General features: G+C 41.0%; 1 protein-coding gene across 5 annotated transcripts in view; it reads right to left on the bottom strand.

The window, feature by feature from the left end:
- Positions 1–13,020: 13,020 nt before the first annotated feature.
- TRPM6 (transient receptor potential cation channel subfamily M member 6) overlaps positions 13,021–22,667 on the bottom strand; it is a 186,769-nt gene continuing 177,122 nt past the window's right edge. For all 5 annotated transcript variants that reach the window (XM_066367977.1, XM_066367980.1, XM_066367978.1 and 2 more), the window contains 2 exons: positions 18,899–19,005; positions 13,021–14,829 (listed from right to left, as the gene is read on the bottom strand). In XM_066367977.1, the coding sequence (XP_066224074.1) occupies positions 14,696–14,829; positions 18,899–19,005 (241 nt within the window). In that variant the 3' untranslated portion in view covers positions 13,021–14,695. The remainder of the gene's footprint in view (positions 14,830–18,898; positions 19,006–22,667) is intronic.

Genomic DNA, 22,667 nt, shown 5'->3' with positions numbered 1-22,667 from the left:
GGCACTTTGCCTCAGTATGCAGTAAAACTTGTCATTGTTGGCTGCTCTGCTTCCAGACTTCCACAACAGGGCATGTGTGGGGGAAGGGGACTATCTGAAAGGGTGGACAGGGGTCTTTTCTTGCTTCTGTACTAAGGACAGTGTTTTATCTTATAGCAGTATTTGCTAAAACATCCTTAAAGTAAGATTGAGAAAACTTCCATCAGCCACATCAAAGACAATGATGATGCTAATGGTGAAGTGAATTTGGAAGGGGTTGATGGCAATTAAAGCCCTTTCCCCAAAAGCCTAGAGGCATCTCCACTGGTGGCAACCACTCAGTAGACTGCAAGTTCCTTATGAGCTGGTCATGCATCAGATTCTGTTATACTTCCAAGACCAAGCAGTTAATACTGAGTGGGTGGTTAGTATTTTCTGCATTAATAAATTAATTAACCTAGAATTCATTATGTTTAAAACAGTTCCTCACCTCCTTAGACTGCATGGTAAAACTTAAGTTTTTAAAATTATATGAAAGGCTTTTAACAAATTTACCCAGTCTTCCCATCCTCATCTCTTGTTGCTTCCTATCACTTCCTCCAATACATGCCCTAGGAACTAGCCACAAAACTCCCCAGTCCCAAACACCTCTCCAGCTGCTGTTCCCTCCACCAGGTAAATTCCTTCTTACCATTCTCTGAGAAGCTTGTTCTTCTCTCCTGAGAAAAGGAATCCCTCCCTCACTGAACTTCAAAAGCACTTTTGCAAATGCCTCAATTGTAGCTTTGGGGCCATCAGAATGTTTAACATGTCTGTGTTCCGGGGACCTTTGAGTACCCACCTTGCTAATCTTGGCACAGTGCCTGGCAAATGCTAGGCATTTAATGAATCTTAATTAAATCAATATATCAATGACTGAACCAATAAAGTATATAATTGTGCAACCACTGAGGAAGGGCGTTACTAAAAAGATCCCATGTCTGTCTAGTCTGCATATGGTCTGTCAGCCATGGTTCTTAAGGGGTTTCATTAAAAAGGAGCAGACCATAAATTCCTATAATAGTACTCTAGAAATGTCTTCAATTGGTAAGTTTTAATAAATTGAAGTATTTCATTAAAAATGTTCCAACTCAGCTCTGACCACATAATTTGGTTGGTTAGAGCGTTGTTCTGAAGCACAGAGGTTGCCCGTTTGATCCCCGGACAGGGCACATACAGGAGCAGATCAATGTTCTTCTCTTCTCTCTTTCTCCCCCTTCCTCTCTTTAAAATCAATAAAATAAGGCCCTCGCCGGTTGGCTCAGCGGTGGAGCGTCGGCCTGGCGTGCAGGGACCCGGGTTCGATTCCCGGCCTGGGCACATGGGAGGGGCGCCCATTTGTTTCTCCACCCCCCCCCTTCCTCTCTGTCTCTCTCTTCCCCTCCCGCAGCCAAGGCTCCATTGGAGCAAGGATGGCCCGGGCGCTGGGGATGGCTCCTTGGCCTCTGCCCCAGGTGCTGGAGTGGCTCTGGTCGCGGCACAGCGATGCCCCGGAGGGGCAGAGCATCGTCCCCTGGTGGGCGGGCCGGGTGGATCCCGGTCGGGCGCATGCGGGAGTCTGACTGTCTCTAATTTAATCTTTTAAAAAAAATGAAAAAAAAAATCAATAAAATAAACATTAAAAACTCCCCCAAGGACTACCTTTCAAGAAATAATCCAAGATGACTCTTAAAAATCATTTTCAAGTTCATGCATCCAAGCTTTAGAGTTGAAGTACCACTTAATGTCTTCTATTTTGTGGAAAAGGTATGTAAGGCCCTTAGTAAAAGTTTAATCAAGTCTCATCTCTTATGTATATTCAGATTTATGTATATTCTCCATCTTAGCTGTTGCCATGGTGGAAAGGCCGTTCAGTGTAGAAAATGAATAACGTTCTGCACCGGACCCTCTTTTGGATAGTATATTAATAGACTCCTTATGTAAATTCATAGTCTTACCTCGTTGCTTATATGCTTGCTAGCTGGTCATATGCAATTTAGAAATAAAGGCAAGGAATGCTTAATTTTACATCATGTTTAGAGGGTGGGGGGGAGGGACACGCATGGGAGTCAAGCAGTGAGAGTAAAGTTACATCGGATATAGCTGATAGCTGTCACCAAATAACAGTGCTTAATAAAGCCAACTTAAATTTGATTTCCTGTGTTTAGTAGATTTTACCATTATAAATAAGTTATAGGAAAAAACATATATCTGATGATATTTTGAAAATGTCTTGCGAGAGATATGAAGAGTTAGTTAGAAGTTTACTGTATTCTAAATAAAGAGTTGTTGTTTTTTTAAGTAAGAGTAGGGTAGATGCAGAAACAGACTTCCGCATGCGCCTTGAATGGGATCCACCCAGCAACCCCCATCTGGGGCCACTCACAATTGAGCTATATTAGGGGATATTTTAAAATGAATACAAAGCTATAAAATATCCCCTAATTTTTATGAGCAGAATTAGGGGATATTTCAAAATGTATATGAAGCTGTAAAATAGCCCCTAATTTTTGTGAGCAGTGTATTTTTTTTTAGTGCCTGAGGGGAGGCTCCACAAAGCCATCCTTAGCCCGGGAGGGTGGGGGTGGGAGGCTGATGCGAATCAATCGAGCCATGGCTGCAGGAGGAGAACAGAGAGGGGGGGGGGGGGTGAGGGGTGGAGTAGCAGATGGTTGCTTCTCCTGTGTGCCCTGACCAGGAATCAAACCTGGGACTTCCACACACCAGATTGATGCTCTATCATTGAGCTAACCGGACAGGGCCACAACTATAATCAACTGAGGAATTGGACCAGAACAGTTAATCCCTGATTTAACAGAGATTGCTAGTTGTACATCAAACCCCTTTTTCTCTTTCTTGGACATATTGCTAGGCTGCATTTCCCAGCCTCTTTTGCATATAGATATGATCTTATTAACTGAGTTCCAGCCAACGGTATATGAATGAAAGAATGAGGGTCACTTCTAGGGGGCCCATAGAACCTCCCATGTGTTCTCCTCCCTTCATGTTCCTTTCCCCTTCTGGGACAGGGCTGCAGGTGCCCAAGAGCACCCTAGTAACTATCTGTCACACAGGCAGAACCACTGTCAGCTTGGGTCCTGGAAATACTGTAGAGCAAAGGACTCAGCCAGTCACTCCCGGCTGTCCTAGACTGCAGAGCAAGTAAGAAATAAACATCTATTGTCTTCAGTCATCATATCTTGGTGTCTATTTATTGTTGTTGTCCAGCCCCCCTTAATATAAGACCTTTCCAATTCTGGCATTCTGGGATCAATGTCATGAACTGTTAGTCCTTTGTTTGAAAAATGAAGAAAACAGGGAAGGCTATGCAATGCATGTGTGGGGGCAGGGAGTATAGGGGAAATCTCTGTACCTACCATTCAATTTGGCTGTTCATCTCAAATTGCTTTAAAAATAATTTCTTTTTTTTTTTTTAAGTAAGAGGAGGAGAGATAGTAAGTCAGACTCCCGCATACGCAACAACTGGGCTCCACCCAGCAACCCCTGTCTACACCTGAGGCTGATGTGCTCAGACCAGCTGAGTTCTCCTCAGCTCCCAGGCTGACACTCAGACCAATTGAACCACTGCCTGTGTGAGGGGAAGAAGGAGAGAAGGGGGAGAGAGGGGGGTAGAAAAATAGATGGTAATTTCTCATGTGTGCCCTGACCAGGAATTGAACCAGGGGCATCCATACACCAGGCCTGTGCTCTATCCACTGAACAAACCATTCAGGGTCAAAATTATTTCTTAAGAAGAGAAAAAAAAGCAGATCCAGCTCTACCAATCTTGAATTGGAAACTGTTTTGGTGATAAATAAAAGCATCTTAAATAATAATCGCTAATAATTTCTCCACATGCCCATTATGTTCTAAGTGCTTTATGTATTGTTGGTTAAATAAGTTTGTAAATATGATATATATGTTTGCTCACTTATAGTTTACATTGGGTGTAGGGGACAGGCTGTAAGCAGGCAGGGTCGTTATAGCCTAAGGCTTAGTTTTAAGACTAAGCCTTTCCCACCCTTTTAATACTAAGATCTTTTCCAAACTAAGCTTTTCCCCACATCCTTGACTGTTGCATGATGTGGGGTGGTGCACTCTCATAAGGAATCCCATTATGCCTCAAATAAGTGACTTTGTATCAGAGACTTCCTTGTTTGTATATTGAATTAAAGGTTTTTGATTTCTACACTATAAAATGGGGTAGAGGAGCCCATGCTGGAGGAGAGCAGAGAAAGGCCACATGGAGGAAAGAAGAGGCAGTCAAGATGGCGGAGTGCTGAAGGAGAAGCCAGTTTGTGCAGAGAGAAGGAGATAGGGAACAGAGGTGAATAAGTCTGGTGAGGTAGAAACCTTTGATTCTAGGAAACACGGATAAGTCAGTGACTTTGGGAGCCCTGAATGGAAAGGGAAGTGTTTTCCCACTGTGTATATTTCTTGCCCACCGGGTGCAAGCTAGGATTAAAGCTAACAGCCTACCAGTTCTTGGCTCCATTGTTTCGTTACCATCTGTCTGAATCAAATGCGAACCTGCACGGGCCAGGCGGCTGTGATGGTGGCCGTGGCTACTGGCTTTACACCTCCTTTTGATCCATGGCCAACATGAACATATATTGCTCCCTATAATTTCTCAGCCCATAGCTCTTAGTTCTCCTGATGTCCATGAACTAGCCCTTCACAAGCCTTGTACCTCTTATGCAAAACATCATCATCTGCCCTATCTCTGAGAGTGAACCTCTCTTATCTTTCCCAGGGTAGGCTTCCCTTGCCTATCAATTCCAAGTTCCAACTCCTATCAATTTTCCAGAAGTCTTGGTGGGCCTTGCAACTTCTGCAATAAATCATTAACATCATGAGGCAAAGGCATCCACTTACCTTCTTGGGATGGAAAGCAACAAAAACAAACACATGTCAATATGTTAACAGGTTGTCCTACAATAGTCAAATGATACACTGGGTTCAAAGAGATTAAACAAGTTGTTCAAGGTCACAAACTACTCAGTAGCAAAGCTTCAGTTCAAACCTAAATCCATCTGGTTCCAAAGTCTAGTGAATTTTCTACCATTTCATGTAGGACTTTCAGGGAAAATTCAAGGCAAGCCATAGGCCTAAGAGGCTTTTTGTGAGAATAGGATATAATCATACATTGTCTTAAATAACATAAAATATTTGCAACATTTACTGAAATACAAGTTTACACAGTCTTTTCACTTGAAATCTTTAATGTTCACCCAAAGTTGGTATTAAAATGACTGCTTTCCATTAACACACACACACACACACACACACACACACACATATGCACATGCAAATAAGCAAAGAGAGTTATTAAAATCATTAATTTGTAATAACATTTTGCAACTACAATTCTGAAGTTGATAATGGGAACTCAAGAGTTAAAATTTTAGCTTGAATAATGGTGGCTTTGCTTATGGTCAGTGGCATAGTGGTTAATGCAAGTAAAAGCTTTGTTCCAGGAACTGGGATTCCTGAAAAGCCCTACATGACTATCTGGGAGTGATCAGCCTTTGTGCCCCAGGGGACAGCAGGCAAAGTCTCTGTACTCCAAGGATGGAACTTTTGCTGACTATGATCCAATTAACTTTGACTATGATCTGATTAACTTTCCCTTAAAATCCCAAAACCCTTATCTACTCTTTTCTCCCCCTTATAAAAAGGTTGGCTGGGGAAAGAGTTGAGATGCTTTGGGAATTCAACCCCTATCTCCCCAGATTGCCAGCCATCAGAATAAAACACCAATAAATATTTAATCTCTGTCTCTGAATTGGTGACAGGCAGCACAAACTCTGTTACATTTTCTGGTTTCAAAATCTCATATCTAATGAATTATCCTCATTGAAAAGCATAGACAATTAAATCTCATTTGACCCACCTTAATGACAGCTTATAAAAACTTCCAAGCTAAAACTTTAGTCACAGAAACATCTGAATATTTTTTTAGGAAAACAGAAGGTTTTAATACAAGAAAATATAATTTGCCTTAACACACAAATTTAGTCATTATTAAGATAAATGATGGTTACTTAAAAACCCTGAGTTCTAGTCCCTCCTCTGACAGTAACTATATTAACTTTGGATGAAGCACATCTATTTGGATCTCATTACTTTCAGCTGTCCTTTCAGCTCTCACAATTTCTAATTCTACATTTCTGGGAAAAAATGGTACCTGACTTGTAAAATTAATAGTTTCTTGGTTCACATTTGCAGTCAATGTAGTATAAAAAGTTGTAACAGAAATAGGAAATCAGAGAAAGAAAAATTCAGAGAGAAAGAAAGGGGAAAAAGGAAGGAAGGAAGGAAGGAAGGAAGGAAGGAAGGAAGGAAGGAAGGAAGGAAGGAAGGGAGGGAGGGAGGGAGGGAGGGAGGGAGGGAGGGAAGGAAGGAAAGGAAAGGAAAAGGAAGAGGAAGTACAAAGAGAGGGAGGAAAAATGGAAGAGAAAAATATTTTCTCATTATAGTCTATATTTCTCAAGGCAGATCTAAGAGTCACTTAAAATTCTGTAGTATCCTTTGGAATCAGTCTGGAGTATTGCACTTGGGGTATTCCACTCCCACTAGCAGACCCACCCCACTGAGGAAGATGGGATAAAGCAGGACATCTTAACCTGACATCATTAAATATTTGATTTATCTAACTCTCTTTGTTCTGATTCCATGTACTTCAAGAAACCCTCTGATTACAATCCAGCTTCCAAGGCCTCCAAGGACACAGTGTGATTGTTAGGCTGATAAATTCTTGTAGTTCACCAGATTCTACTTTTTTAATATAAATTGATAAACTGAAATGTTACTAGATGCTATCAAATAGCCAGTTGTTGTGTTGACCAACAAATATCTAATTATCTAGGAAGGCAATAAAAAGACAGAAATGCAAATGGAAGCAGAAAAATTCACTGGCAGATACAGTGCCAGGCTCATTAGAACCCACTCATTATCTTGTACTTACATTATGACAATGTCAAGAGGAAGTGGCTTCACCATGAACTCACAGTCTATAAATGGTCATTACTGTGCAGGAAAAATTTCCTTGACATTGACAGAGGACACAAGGTAACATTCCACAGATGTCAGTTTGGATTTTCTCATCTGGTGGCCTAAGTTAGGTACTGACTTTCAAATCTGCATTTCAAACCATCATAAGGATTTATTCTCTAGTAATTCTAAGTGTGTTGGATAGTATTGCCTAGGCTCTGCCTCATTGATTTGATCAAGCTTTAAGTCCCAGCTCTCCTTAGGTGGCTGAATTAATCAAGTCACTTAACTTATAGTCAGAATTTTCAAATCTTTGTAAGGGACATAATAGACCTAGCCCATCAGGTTGGTGTTCAGACAAATGAAATTATATCTAGCACGTATTTTTACCCATAGAACATAATAAGTGCTCAATATGTTACGTATAATCATAATATAAACATCATCACTATAATCATTTGCTGCTAGGCAATGATGGATTAGAATATTGTAAATTCTTATTTGTCTTGGAGACCCTTGAAGATAGAAGAACTAAGTTTTACCTAGTTAGTCTAGCCTTAGTGTCAGGGCATAAGACATGGTAAGGCTCTATATATATATATATATATATACACATTTTTTTTTTTTGTATTTTTCTGAAGTTGGAAACAGGGAGGCAGTCAGACAGACTCCTGCATGTGCCCGACCGGGATCCACCTAGCATGCCACCAGGGGGCGATGCTCTGCCCATCTGGGGCGTTGATCCATTGTGGCCAGAGCCATTCTAGTACCTGAGGCAGAGGCCACAGAGCCATCCTCAGCGCCTGGGCCCACTTTGCTCCAATGGAGCCTCGGCTGCGGGAGGGGAAGAGAGAAACAGAGAGGAAGGAGAGGGGGAGGGGTGGAGAAGCAGATGGGTGCTTCTCCTGTGTGCCCTGGCCAGGAATCGAACCCGGGACTCCTGCACACCAGGTCAACTCTCTACCACTGAGCCAACCAGCCAGGGCCAATAAATATTTCTTGAGTGAGATACATACTGAACAGTTGTACAAAACTAAAGACTATACCATACATAACCATTGCTTACCCTGTCCCTGTCTCCTAAGAGGTCCCCTAAAGTCCTTCAGCAATAGGCAAACATCTCATCTCATGAAGCTCAACTCATTTTTTTTCATCTGCAACATTCACATGATCTCCTCTACTCTGTCCAGAAAATAATCCCCCAGTCCTGCCACCATCTGTGATACCCTCTATCCTCACCCACAGCAAAGAAGTGCACATTTCTCCTTCTCCTGCCCATGGTTGTTACCAGCATCCCTGCTCCCCAAGTCTCCACCTACAAAATTTCAACATGGCAATACCCTGCAATAGTTTTCTGGGGCTTCTTTACAGTAACACAGACTAGGTGACTTAAACAAGACAAATTTATTTCCTCACAGTTCTAGAGGCTGGGAATTCAAGATCAAGGTCAGCATGTCTGGTTTTTTCTGAGGCCATTCGCTTTGGATGGCAGATAGCTACCTTCTCTCTGTGTCTTCACGTCATCCTCCCTCTGTGCATGTGTGCGTCCTACCTGCCACTTCTTTTAAGCAGACCAGTCATATTAAATCAGGGCCTACCGTGATGACCTCATGTAACCTTAATCATCTTTAAAAACCCTTATCTTCAAATATGGTCACATTCTGAGGTACTGGGAGTTAGGATTTCAACACATTGATTACAGGAGAACTCAATTCAACCTATAACACACACCAAGGGTTTCTTTTGGTTCCCAAAGCATCTTGAGGCTCTGTGAACTTTTACTTGGTGACCAACAGTGTACAGAAAAAAGGTTCATTGGGAGCCACGTGATGGCATGATAATTCCCCAAACCCCTCCAGTAAAGGCAATTGTAAGGGCCCTTTTGGACAGTCAATAGTCTACCATAATACATCCAAAGACTTTGTAACTATTTAGGAAATAAAAATTGTAAAGGTTTAGAATGAAAAAACAGTCACTAAGATAAGAATTGTAAAGGAAGTTAGTTGCTGAAAGATGCTGACAAGTGGCCCTGACCAGCTGGCTTGGTGGATAGAGTGATAGCCCAGTGTATGAACGTCCCAAGTTCAATTCTTGGTCAAGGCACACAGGAGAAGTGACCATCTTCTTCTCCTTCCCTCTCTCTCCCCCTTTCTTTCTCTTTTTCCCTCCTGCAGCCAGTGGCTCAGTTGGTTCATGTGTGGCCCCAGGTGCTGAGGACAGCTTGTTGATTAGAGCATTGACCCCAGATAGGGTTGCTGGGTGGATCCCGATTGGGGTACATGCAGGAGTCTGCCTCACTACCTCCACTCTTCTCACTTTAAAAAAAAAAAAAAGATGCTGACAAGCTATATGCCAAAATTTTCCTATTACTAATTAGTTTCTCAACCCTATACTGACAAAAGTTGACTACCCATTAACATTTTTGTAAAACATCAGACTTTGCAAGCATTGAGATTCTAAACCTGCTCTCTTTTCATACCCCCAAAGTGTCCCCAGTGATGGCATAAGCTTGGGGTTTTACTTCTTCTGGGAGACTTTCTTTAGCTAGAGGAAGGGGGGAAAAAAAGGTAGCTGAGAAAACTTAAATCCATCAAACAACAAAATAAATAGGAGACACTGAAATGGTGAACTTCCTGATTTTGAACTATTTAATTATGCTTCAAAACAGAGAAAGAGAAATGAGCTTATTCCCCTCGGAAAGAGAAATAGCAGCAACTATTTTTGTGTTTATATTGAAACAGGTCCACTGAGCATCCTCTGTAAATATTAAATAATGATCACATAGTATCAAAAATAAAAACCCTTATTATTGATTGAACTGGATCCCATGCTCACAGAAGCCTCTTAAATGAGACTCTCAAAGGACTTTATAAATATTCTCTTATTATTGTTCACCTTTGTTTGAAAAGGTATCTGATCTGCATTTCACAGCTAGGGTTAAGAGAAAGGTTAAATGAATTATATAACATTATACCAACATCTGCCAACAATAGAAATGACATTTGTTATCCCTTGAGGACTAAAAATCTCTCTTTTAAAAATTAAGCAACTTAACAAATTATTTTTAGGAGGGAGTTTCACAAAAATATATTTTATCTGTACATCATTGTCTAAAAAGAAAAGTCAAAATTAATAACTATGCTAAATAAAAAATCAGTGTGGTTTTCAGAACCCTTTCTATTCTGTGTACCCACCCATGTGGCTGGAGCTTTGAAATGCTATTTAAGTCTCCTTTTCCTTCAGAAGCTAACCTCTGTGGAATAAAATGCTGTTAAGGAAAAAAAATATTCTTTTCTGTCATTTGACTTTAACTTATGATAAATTAGCTTCAACTAGTTTCTTAGAAAATTGCTCAAGAAATGACTACAGAAAATTAAATACCAAGACTTCAAAGAGGCAAACATACAGCCTTCAAATTCCGACCTCAGAGAATAATCCTCCCTTTCTCATGCTTTGGAGAGATGTGAGTAAAGAAATCGTAGGAGAGCATGGTAATTAACCATCTTTCAAATGACTTTTCTATCAATCTTCCTTTCAAAGGGTAATAAAGTGATGATTATTTCTAGGCAGTTTCTGGGTTGTTATCATCTCATTTCAATAGTCACCAGTCAGAAAGACTGCACTGTGGTATTATCACCGTGATGGTAAGGGCAAGAACTGGTTTAGAATTCAATAGACAAGGTGTAGGTTGTAAAAAGCTATTTCCTGGAAAGTTAAAACAGAGATCAAAAGAATTATATTGGGTCTTAAGGCATTGGTAATAATACCCTTCTAGATTAAAAATGCAAATCTGATTTATTTCCTAGTGAATGAAATTGATTATCATTTGAAGATTTTATTATTTCAACAAATAATGTTGACAGCTTATTATGCATCATGCTTTGTGCTGGATGCTGGTGACTGAGGGTGAGAGACAGCAAACTGTGACAGGGGAATCTGTGTCACGACTTCAAGAAATGTAGCGTTCCACCTCATCTAAAGCAACCACACACAAAAAATATATATTTATATTTGATATTGAATAAATGGTTTTGGGGGAAGTGCTAGTCAAGTAGTTTTTTATACAAAGCCACAGAAAATAATAACAGGTCAAGAAACACCCAAAATTATATCTGATCTCATTCCCTAGAGCTGTCAGAGCTTTAAGATAGCATGAGGCAGAAGTCACTTGGGAATGTACAGCCTCGTGAAAGGAATGTCTGTGCCCAGGACACCTTTGGAAAGCACTCTGAGAACCTGACTGCTTCTCTGGTCCCGGATTCAGATCCCATCTGAGAAATGGGCCTTGTGCTCATACAAGCGGTCTGTTTTTCTTCAGTAAAAGCACTTATTTTATCTTATTTGCCCTAATTTTCTTATCCGGGTCTGAAATTACAACCCACTGGCAGACAAGGCATGGGATACACCTTCAGATTCAACATTTGCCCAGAAGTAAATTTTTTTTTTTTTTTTTTTTTTTTTTTTTTTTTTTTTTTTACAGAGAGTCAGAGAGAGGGATAGATAGGGACAGACAGACAGGAACGGAGAGAGATGAGAAGCATCAATCATCAGTCTTTCGCTGCAACACCTTAGTTGTTCATTGATTGCTTTCTCATATGTGCCTTGACCGGGGGCCTTCAGCAGACCGAGTAACTCCTTGCTGGAGCCAGCGACCTTGGGCCCAAGCTGGTGAGCTTTTTGCTCAAGCCAGATGAACCCGCGCTCAAGCTGGCAACCTCGGGGTCTCAAACCTGGGTCCTTCGGCATCCCAGTCCAACGCTCTATCCACTGCGCCACCGCCCGGCCAGGCCAGAAGTAAAATTTTTTATTTTAGCACTAACGAGAAATTCAAACTTGAAAGAAAGACAGAGAGAAAGAGAAAAAGGAAGGTGTGGGTCAAATAAGTTTGCAAATATAATGTATATGTTTGCTCACTTATAGTTTGATTGGGTGTGGGGGACAGGCTGTAAGCAGGCAGGGTCCTATAGCCTAAGGCTTAGTTTTAAGACTAAGCCTTTCTCACTCTTTTAATACTAAGATCTTCTCAACACTAAGCTTTGCCCCACACCCTTGACTGTTGCATGATGTGGGGTGGTGCACTCTCATGAGGAATCCCATTTATGCCTCAGATAAGTGACTTTGTATCAGACTTCCTTATTTGTATATTGGCTTAAAGATTTTGATTTCTACACTATAAAATGGGCAGATGCGGGGCTCGCTCTCTCTCGGTTCCTGAAATTAGCATTGCAGAAGAGAGGCAGCCAAGATGGCGGAGTGCTGAAGGAGAAGCCAGTTTGTGCAGAGTTTGTGCAGAGAGAAGGAGATGGGGAATAGAGGTGAATAAGGCTGGTGAGGTAGAAACCTTTGATTCTAGGAATACTTGGATAAGCCAGTGGCTTTAGGAGCCCTGAATGGAAAGGGAAGTGTTTTCCCACTGTGTGTATTTCTTGCCCACCAGGTGCTAGCTAGGATTAAAGATAATGGTCCACCAGTTCTTGGCTCCATTGTTTCATTACCGTCTGTCTGAATCAAATGTGAACCTCCATGGACCAAGTGGCTCTGATGATGGCCGTGGCTACTGGCCTTACAGAGGAAAGGAGGGAAGGAAGGAGAGAGAGAGAGAGACAGAGAAAAGGGGAGAGAGGCAGGCAGGGAGAAAGGAAGGAAGGAAAGAAGGAAGGGAGAGAGGGAGGGAGGAAGAGAGGGAGGGAGGGAGGGAGGGAGGGAGGGAGGGAGGGAGGGAGGGAGGGAGGAAGGGAGGTTTGAGGGCAAAGAAATGCTATGTTTACTGCATCCTCTTCACTCACATGATACAGAGAAGGCAATAAATATCTATTGAATAAAACTGACCAAATGAATGAATCAATACCCCACCCTTTCATGAATCACTCCAAGTTAAGACTATCACATCAGTATTTACATGCAAGCAATCCCACAGTGAGTTTTACCCAACAGTTCATCTTTTCTAATATTATTCTGGTGATTTTTCTTTAAAAAAAAAATGAAAGAGAAAAGAGCACAGCATAGATTTGAGATCAAAATGTATTTGTTTTCAAGTTTTATTCCAGATCACAAATAATTGACCATTGAATTAATGCCTTACTTTGGCCCTTGGACAGGCAAGCTGCCACTTTCCGTAGCTGAACACAGCACTGAATTGAGTACCAATAGATCCCTATTGATTTGGAGAATAGAACAGTTAAACTCTGAAAAGAGCATAACATTTTATCCTCAATTGCCAATCAAGAAATCACCCAATTTCCTGCTTCCCACCACCTGCAAGAACAAAATAAAAGGGGTATAAATCAGCCCTTGTGCAACTCAATCTTATAAGAATCAGACATGATTGTCGGCAAACTAAATTCTTGGCTTTACATCCCCTTATGCCTGGGCACAATTTCCCCTGAAGTATAACCTACAAATGCAGGAGTGTTGATTTAAAAAGCTAGCAGGCTAACGTAAGGATAAGATAAGGTGAATTTTTTCAAACAAAGGAGGCCTGTGGTAGACTGGAACAGTCTATAAAAAGGCAAAGGAGATGCAGGGGCGAAGACAGAGGATCCCAGCCTCATCTCCTCCTCGTGTGGAAAGCTCACGCTTGTCCTGACGTAGGGCAATCCGACAGTGCGAACGGGAAATGCCTGATCCCCAAACACGGCTGTCATGTACAGCTTCAGGGACCTTCCCCTTGGGCTTCCAAAATGATTACATGCTCTTGGGCTGTACATAAAATATACACAGCACTCATTACGCTACCAGTACTCTGCAATGGAACAAAGCAAACACCTTCAAAGCATGTTTTTAATCAGAAACCCGTCTTTCTCCATAGGATCTGACAGCAAGTAAGTTCACCTGTAATACAATATACACAGCTTTAAGAAAGGGAGTGATGTTTTAGAGGCTGGCTTAGATGACTCTCTAACTGATCATACCCTTGAGTTTAGGAAGGGAAAACATTCCTTCATAATCTCCAGTTTTGCATATCCTTATTCCCCTTTAAAACAAACAAACAAAGAGATTTGTGTTGGATGGCCCTTTTCCCTGCTTTCAGAGGAGACTGAAATGCCCAGGCATCATCTGAGTCACCGACAGTACGTCCAACCCATCTAGATTACAGCAGAACACTAATTTTGTACTAGTCAGTTTGTGCAGGAGTGTGCTTACGTCTGTGCAAATACACACTCATTGATGGTTTTCCTTCTTATTGTTATTCAAAGCCCCACGCTGCTGAAAAGAGAGAGGAGGAAGTCAAGTAGCTTTTTTATGTACACATATATACATAAATACAATATGTGGGTGAGGTGATGAACAGCAGTGGGGCTTTGAGTGTGCACACATAATGAGAAAATAAATTAAATTCATCTCCCTGATTCTTCAGCAACAGCATTCTGCTCCAAAGGATCAAAGAGACCAGCTAAAGCAATGAGGAACAAAGGAAGAGGGTTCCAGGCCGATGCCTCCAAGTGTCTTCCTGTGGAACCTGAGGACGACAAGCACATACAAAGCACCCTGCACACAAGTCCACACCTAGGAGAACTCAATCTTCATATACAAATGAGGTCTTTAGGCTACAGGAGTCATGAGGATCAGGAGGCAGGTCCCAACATGGCCCACAGGATAAGGCCATCCTGACATAATCAGTGTCAGGCCAGTCAACCTATGTTACCAGAGTGTTAGTTCATGGAAGGGAGGACAAGGGCTGTCATCTTCTTATTTCTCCCCTTTCTTACAATCGAGTGAGGTCTTCTGGAGGATTACTGCCTCTTTCCCTTGCTGGAGGCCCCTCACCTGGTTCTACTTGGATTTCAAATCCAGAGGTCGAATTTATCCTTCCTGGGAAATAGTCATTCCTTTTTAAATCTGCGAGGAAGACAATTAATATGGTTATTTATGTGAATCCTCAAAAGTGAAGATAAATTGAAATTTAAGCTTTTGCAAGTACTCAGAGAAGACACTGCTTCCTCAGGCCACCCACGTATGAAATTCAAACCGTCATCCACGTCCAAAGCACCGGCCTCATTCACGCCCATGTGCGGCTCTCGCTCTCCAGCACTGTCTTAGGCCTGTGATCACTGGAGCCAGGGAGGAAAGTTTGTTTGCCTGACTCAATACGCAATGCCTTTTAAGACACAGCCTGAACAGAGTTAAGTGAGGCCAAACTGGGAACAGGGCATTTCACTGTTGAACGCTGGGCAGGGACAAGGAGTTCAGCCCAAATAGCGATCTCAAGGTTTCAATAGTCAGCTTTTATAAAGTTGTCCTTGGGTTTGGCACTGCCTACGAATGTGACATCCAGTTATTGAATCCTATGCTTCTTAAAGCCTACTTTTTCCATTTGAAAAGGAAATTATCAAAAGAGTTTATTGGCATGACGCTAGTTAACAAAATTATACAGGTTTTAGGTACAACACATCTCTATATGTCATGTTGTTGTCTTCACCTTCCCAGCAAGTCTGGGTCCATCAGCACTTCTCCCTGCTACATCGTCCTCCACCCCCTACCCCTGGCAATCACCGCACTGTTGTTCATGTCCAAGAGTTTTTCCTCTTTTATTGTCAGTTTTTGCTCAATCCCCCAACCCCCTCACCCAGCCCCCTCAACCTCACATACACACAGCTGTTGGTCTGCTCTCTATGGGTCTGTCTCTGTGAGTTTACTTTTTAGTTCATTTTGCTCATCAGGTTCCACACATGAGTGAAATTACATGATAATTCTCTGGCTTGCTTCATTTAGCATTATGCTCTTCAGGTCCAGCCATGCTGTTGCAAAAGGGAAGATTTCCATCTTTTTTATGGCCATGTAGTATTCTACTGTATAAATGTACCACAGCTTTTTTATCCACTTATCTACTGATGGGCACTCAGGCTGCTTCCATATCTTGGCTATTGTAAATAACAATGCAATGAAATAGGAATGCATCTATTGTTTCAAATTAGTGTTTTGGGTTTTTTTTTTCAGATAAATCCTCAAAAGTGGAATTACTGGTCATAAGGCAGTTCCATTTTTAATTTTTCGAGGTAACTCCATACTGCTTTCCACAGTGGCTGCACCAGTCTGCATTCCCACCAGCAGTGCAGGAGGGTTCCCTTTTCTCCACATCCTCGCCAGCACTTATTCTGTGTTGTTTTATTGATGAGCGCCATTCTGACTGGTGTGAGGTGATATCAATAGGAGTAATCATTAGGGAGAAATGTACGGAGAAAAATGGGCTTTAAATGTTTGCATACCACTTTGTTAACTAAATTTTTTAACCTTAAACATATAGTCTGTGTATTTTTAATGTTAAATGGGAATTACCTGGTTATAAAAATAATTCAAATTATAGTTTAATAGTAACCAACAGTTAGTGACATATCCGTATATGACTTCAATCCTCACACCAACTCTGTGAGATCGGTGTTATTATCCCCAGTGTATGGAAGAGGGAACGAGGCCCAGGTCACATCTGAGTAAGAAGCAGAACTGGAATATGACCTCACACTGTCTCACTTTGGATTCCAGGTTCTCAGACATGGTCTTAAACTGTCTCTTTAAAAATGATAGATGATAGATAGATAGATATAGATAGATAGATAGATAGATAGATAGATAGATAGATAGATAGATAGATAGATAGATGATAGATAGATAAAACATTACCAAGCAAGAAAGAAAAACCACCCCTATTTCAGTTTTCCAGACTGTGGATAAAAAAGGGGTCACATGCTGAACCTGACGAGCTCAGCGAGAGCCTACACGGTGGCCTGACAGACTCTGGGACCTAAAGTAAACACACAGGATGGGCTGAAATTTAAACTTTTTAACTAAAAGCGGTTTATGGTGGATAGTCATGTACTGGGAAGTTATTCTCTATCTGAACTAAAGTCAATGTTTGCTTTGAAGCCTATCTGTTCCCTTTTTTCATCTGCAGTAATGTACCTGATAACATGTCTTTGAAATGTAGGGGTGATCTTTTTCTGGCCCCTCAGGGCCTGGCATCCCACCAGAGCAGGAACCAATAAATGCCTTCACTGTTATTACCATGTTAATAAACATACCTATCTTTTGCCTCCCTATGTAAGTTTCTGTATGTACATTTTTACTTTTTGTCGAATCCCAGAGATCCTCCCCCTTTGCTGTCTACCACCTCCCTAATCTATCACCGATCAAGTTCATGTAGCCCTTACACCTTCCCCTTCGGTTCTGAGGTATGAAATAAGTGGTGAAACCACCATTTTCCAGAGCATTTCCTCAATCTGTTGAGACTCTGCTTCCTGGCAATTGTCAACAGTTTGGCTCAAATAAACTCATAAGAATTCTTACAGGTTTGAAAGATTTTTTTTTACATTGACAAGACTAAACATTTTTTAATTCAGATAACCAAATAACTGAGTAACTGAGGATGTTTCTTATTTCCACTTAAATGTGCTAACTAAGGTTTTGAAAGGAACCATGGATTAGGTCTAGAGATGGACGAATTATTGATTTACTCAAACGCACCAGTATAGGTTGAAAAAAAAATGATCTCCAACTTAATCATATAGAACAGCTATCTGGGCTCCAGGATGAAAGCAGTGAGTTATGCCTTAAGTCTCCCTTTCTCCTGGCTGATCAGATGTAGTCCTTGTGTCTCCAGGAATGAGAGGCTGCCCTGTCCAGGATACAATGCATCAGCCATGGGAAGAGGCCAGCGCCTGGGGACCCTGAGTTAATGAGCCAACTTCAGCCTGCAATGATAGGCTGACTCAGATATCTGTCAGCACCGGGAGGGCCAGACGCCCCTCACAGTGCAGCCCCAGATCCTTCCTGGGTTCCTTCTGAACAAAGAGGAAGCCAGTGGGCAGCTCAGCCAACGTGCTACGGACTGATCTCTTTGCCCAGGTCTGCTGTGCAAGTTTGTAAGAGCAAGTCCGGGGCAGCTAGAATGAGAGTGACAACCCTGCCCTCTCCGCTGCTCCCATCTGACCTCCCACCCTGCATCCACACCCTGACCACCAGCTCTGTCGGACAGGTTTTTTCTCACTGGAACAGGAAGCCTGATCCAAATCCCAGTCCTATCTCTGTCTTGTCAACAACAACTTCTCAACCTTCTCCTTCTAATGCTAACAAGATTAGAATTTGCCCTTTTTTTGTTGTAAATTGGTACAATCATTTTTATTAGAAGGCAGGAAGGGGTACTCTGTTTTAAAAAATGTGAAATTCCATTCTAAGGACAAGTTTGGTATGATGTAAGGAAAACAGTGAGCAGGCTGAGACAGACATCCAGTGTCCCTTCTGAGATAAAAGGAAAGAATGCGACAGGCCGAGTCTGCCAAGGCGGGGCACCGGCTTCCAGCTGCCTGCCTTTACATCAGGACTGTTTTCTGTAGTGACCATATTGGTTTCCAAAAAAAAAAATGTGCGATGTTATCAGGTCAGATTTAAAATATATACACATATGTTTAAAGTGGCAGGGGTTTACCAGTGTCACCCCAATAAATTCAATAAATAATAAAAAGAAGTGGCAGGTTTTTGTAGGAAAAGCACTACTTTAATTGACAGCTATGTTTCCCTCCATTCTCCGCCCTCCCATGTGTCCGGTTAAGTAAATAAGAATAGAATAGAAATACTGCGGGCACCACTCCGGACCCAAGGATGGGGAGTGGTGTAGAGACCATTTTACCCTCAGTCCATTTTACCCCAATTAAGTCCGTAGAACTTTTCCCTTGGACAGACTGTGACAAGTACTGGGCCCAATGTTGTTTTATCACATTTTGGCAAAACCTAAAGTAAATCTCTGTCCTTTTTAATCCCTTTTAGAGACTTGAAAAATTTGTAGTCAGAAAGTCAGGCCTCAACTGCGAATAAGATAAAAATGTGATTAAGGTTTTCTACTCTATCCTAGGTTATAATGGATGTTGTTCTATGAGAGATTTACTTAGAAAAAAAAGTAGAATTGGTCAGGACATACCCTGGAGTTTGAGCTTCCGGCAGCAAGTGTTGCAACGATGTTTTGCAATGAAGTTTCTAATTGCATCTTCCCCTAAATTGGCTGGTCCAAACACCATTCCTCTTGATCTAGAGGAAATATCAGAATATCAATTAGATTACAGCTAAGAAAAAAGAACTCGACTAGGATTCTCTGAGATACTGAACAGTATCCCATAGTAACCCGGCGAACTCGAAGGAACCAACAAAGGACAGAGCACTTTGGGGAAGCAACAATGTTAGGTTTGCACATTTAAAATTCAAATGCACTTAAATCTTTGTACCCAACTCCAAGACCTACTGTGAAACTCGTTTCAGCACTAATCTGATAGAAGAGGGAATTTTCTATGTACCACGCTGAACCAAAATACACTGAGACCCTTTTTAATGCCCTGGGTAAGAGGATGACCTTCAATACCAAATGTTCCACTAGTATACTGGTAAGGTAAAGTAAAAGTAAAATAAACTTGCTATCAAAACGCACCTTCTGCAAGGATTCACACACATTGTTTCAAACCCAAATACCTTTCTAAATATAACCATGTCCTTGAAAACAAATACCAGACAAAACCTTACATCAATCCTGACAGCTTTTGGTATCTGCTTTCTACCCTGCAAACTGCAATGGCTGGGCTCTTTGTTGAAAGACAAGACTGCTATAATTTTGGGGGAAGTAAATTACATATGCTAAATGTAGGTGACAAATCACAAACAGAATCAGTATATATTTGACACATTTTGAATACTCTGTAATTATAATAGATCCTCAGCAGATTCTAGGATCAACATTCATCCATTATCAGATCACGCACAACCATCATTCTTCAGGCTGACGCTCCACACACCACGGAACACAGCACACCAGAAACACTTCCAAAGAAACTTTATGAAAGCTAATATTTTACTTTAATGACACATAGAGTGGAAAGAGCACATTTTAAAATCTGAACTCAATTACCGCTCTTAAATATCACGTCTTAAGAAAAAAATAAAGGCTCACTATCACAAAAGGAAACAATAAACTTTGCTTCTAAGGAATGCGGTTTTTCAAAAGGGACGCGGTGTAAAAATGGACTTTTTTCCATCCAAGTATTGAAACATTTATCTCAATTTCCACTTCCTTTTGGCAGAATAACAGTAGCTGCTCTGAAGATGTGCCAGGCTCAGAATGAGGGCTGATGTCAGTTTGATCTCAGATTGCCTCTTTGCTTGGAGGCAAGTAGGTGGAGGAAATCTCTAGGGAAGACAAAGTGAACAGACACCCAGGATTAATTTTCCTGGTCACTCAATCGCCCTTACAAAGTACGACTCTGGTGGTATTTACCCGGCTGCATAAGTTGCCCTTATTAACTATTCTCTTTCAGTCCTTTTGGTTAAAAAAAAAAAAAAATCCAAATAAGGTGAAACCAATGTGGCAAAAGAAAGTAGAATCATTTGATATTTAGTACCAGACTCCATGATGGCAATAAAGTGAAAAATGATGGTGGGGTTTTTTTCTTTGTCATTAAAATGGAGAATTCCCTTTATCCACTTTCCAGCAGGACCCTGTTGGAATATTTTATTCTCATGCATTGCATACCTGCTACCTTTTCCTTCCAGCAAAACATGAAACCCCCACTTAGAGATGTAACACTGATTTTCAGATAAAAATGAGAAGCTAAATCATTTCCTTCTGTGAGCTTTGTGAAAGTTAATACAAAAGAATCAAAGTTACTGTAAAAGGCGTCTATGAGGCATTTGCCCCCTGTGCAGGGATGGAGGGGGTAAGGAAGGTTTTAGGGACATTCATTGGGTCTACATCCTACAGCATGCCTACAGCCTTGCAATCTCAGGTAATGAAGCTCTTAAAAGAAATAAATACAACTGTTTTCCAGATTTTTCACAGCACAGGAAACGTCGGTAGAAGCTTAGTTCCACATGTAAGGAAACACTAATTAATGTCATCTATGCACAGATTTACTAAAGAATATCTTGTTGTAATCATTTCAGAATTGTCAAATACCCCAAACCATCCAGGTAAGTGAAAAGACGCAATTCAAAATTACGGATAACTAAGGCAGCGCTGTGTAGGCTTATGACCCCAGTACCAAGTGAAGGTGCCGGAGAGGATTAGGGAGAGAAGGCCTGAGGACTTTGTCTTCACTTGCAAAAGGAAAGGGACAGCAAGCTTCAGAGACAATATCAGAACTTGTGCCACAAAAAAATCTTCTCTTTTGATAGAGGATTGTTCTTTCATGGACCCCCTCCTCCTAGTAAGCCAGTTACCATCTTCACTGAGCTTCAGTTTTCTCATTTGTGGGCTGAGATGGAAGATGTTTACCTCAGAAGTTATTGTTAAGGGTAAAATAAGTAACATGTGAAAAGTAATTGCCGAAACCAATGCTTCTCAAACTCTAGGTTGCAGCACATCAGCTTAGGATCCTGTGAAAAGTTAGATTTGGATTCAGGGAGATCTAGGGAGGGCCTTGAGATCCTGCATTTCTCATCATCTCCAAGATGATGCTGATGGCACTAGTCCGGGGCCCGTGCTTTGCTCAGCAAACGTTTATTCACACACAGAGGGCATCCGAAACGTGAGCCTCGCCACCATTGCAAAAAAATAGCACTTCTGCTCGTCTTCACCATGAGGACCAATCTGCACCCAAAATTAGGTGACCCCACACAACCAGGCATGTTACAATGATGCTGTCCTATCAGTTTCCAGAGTTTCTGTCTTCAAGTCATAAAAAATAAAAGTCTGCCATAAGACAGAGGTTCCCAACCCTGGTTGTCTGTCAGAATCACATGAGGAACTTTTAAAAAATACGGACATCAGGGCCCTCTCCTCAGAGATTCTGATTTGATACCCGTGTGGAGCAGCTTTTTAAAACAATTTTCCTAGGTGACCTTAATAGACATTGAGACCCACTGGCCTATAGGATGCAATTAAATACTCAACTGTCAAGTGGGATAATATAATCTTAGAATTCTAAAAGATAGAAATATTCAGGTCATATTAAATGACATAAGTGATAGAGTATATACAAACTTGGTTCATTATGTATGCAAAATTTTTTCACCGCAAAGTTATAAAGTACTTATAAGTACCATATTCCTACTACAAACCCTTAGGCACACAGGGCTACTGAAGAAATAATATTCTTAGATAAAACACTTTAGTTCTGCTAAAGTGTAAAATAACAAAGCTTTTATCTATACTCTTAAAAGTCACAACATGAACTGCATGGTCAAAGACCATAGGAATTTGATGCATAGGTTCACCTTTATCTTCTCTAGCTATTATCTAGGACACAGGAATAGCTGATACTTTAAGATGGGTCTCTTTGCATAGAAGCCTGTAGATGAGATCACAGTTAGATTACCATATTTCCCCATGTATAACACGTCCCTATTTATAAGATGCACCCTAAGTTTGGGGCCTGAAAGTTGAAAAAAAGACAAGCACGAAAAACAGGAAATGCAATTTAAAAATCTACAACAATGAGTGTAGAACAAGTGTGAAAAAGAGGGAAATGCAAGTAAAAAAAACAAACTACGACCACTGTATAAGACACATCCAGTTTTTAGATCCAAAATTTTTTGAAAAGGGTTGCATCTTATACATGGGAGATAAGGTAGATCGTTCTGTAAAAGCATTAAAGCCATAAATATTTACAGTGTGATTCCTGCAAAAAGGCAAGTAAAATTTTTAGATTTTATTGTACAAGGATTTCTCACATACATAATTTCATATATATTTTTTACAACCCAGA

Source organism: Saccopteryx leptura, chromosome 2, assembly GCF_036850995.1.
Source record: "Saccopteryx leptura isolate mSacLep1 chromosome 2, mSacLep1_pri_phased_curated, whole genome shotgun sequence".
Lineage (NCBI taxonomy): Eukaryota > Metazoa > Chordata > Mammalia > Chiroptera > Emballonuridae > Saccopteryx > Saccopteryx leptura.
Note: the sequence above shows the minus strand (reverse complement) of the source record. Positions and strands in the feature narration are given on the sequence as shown.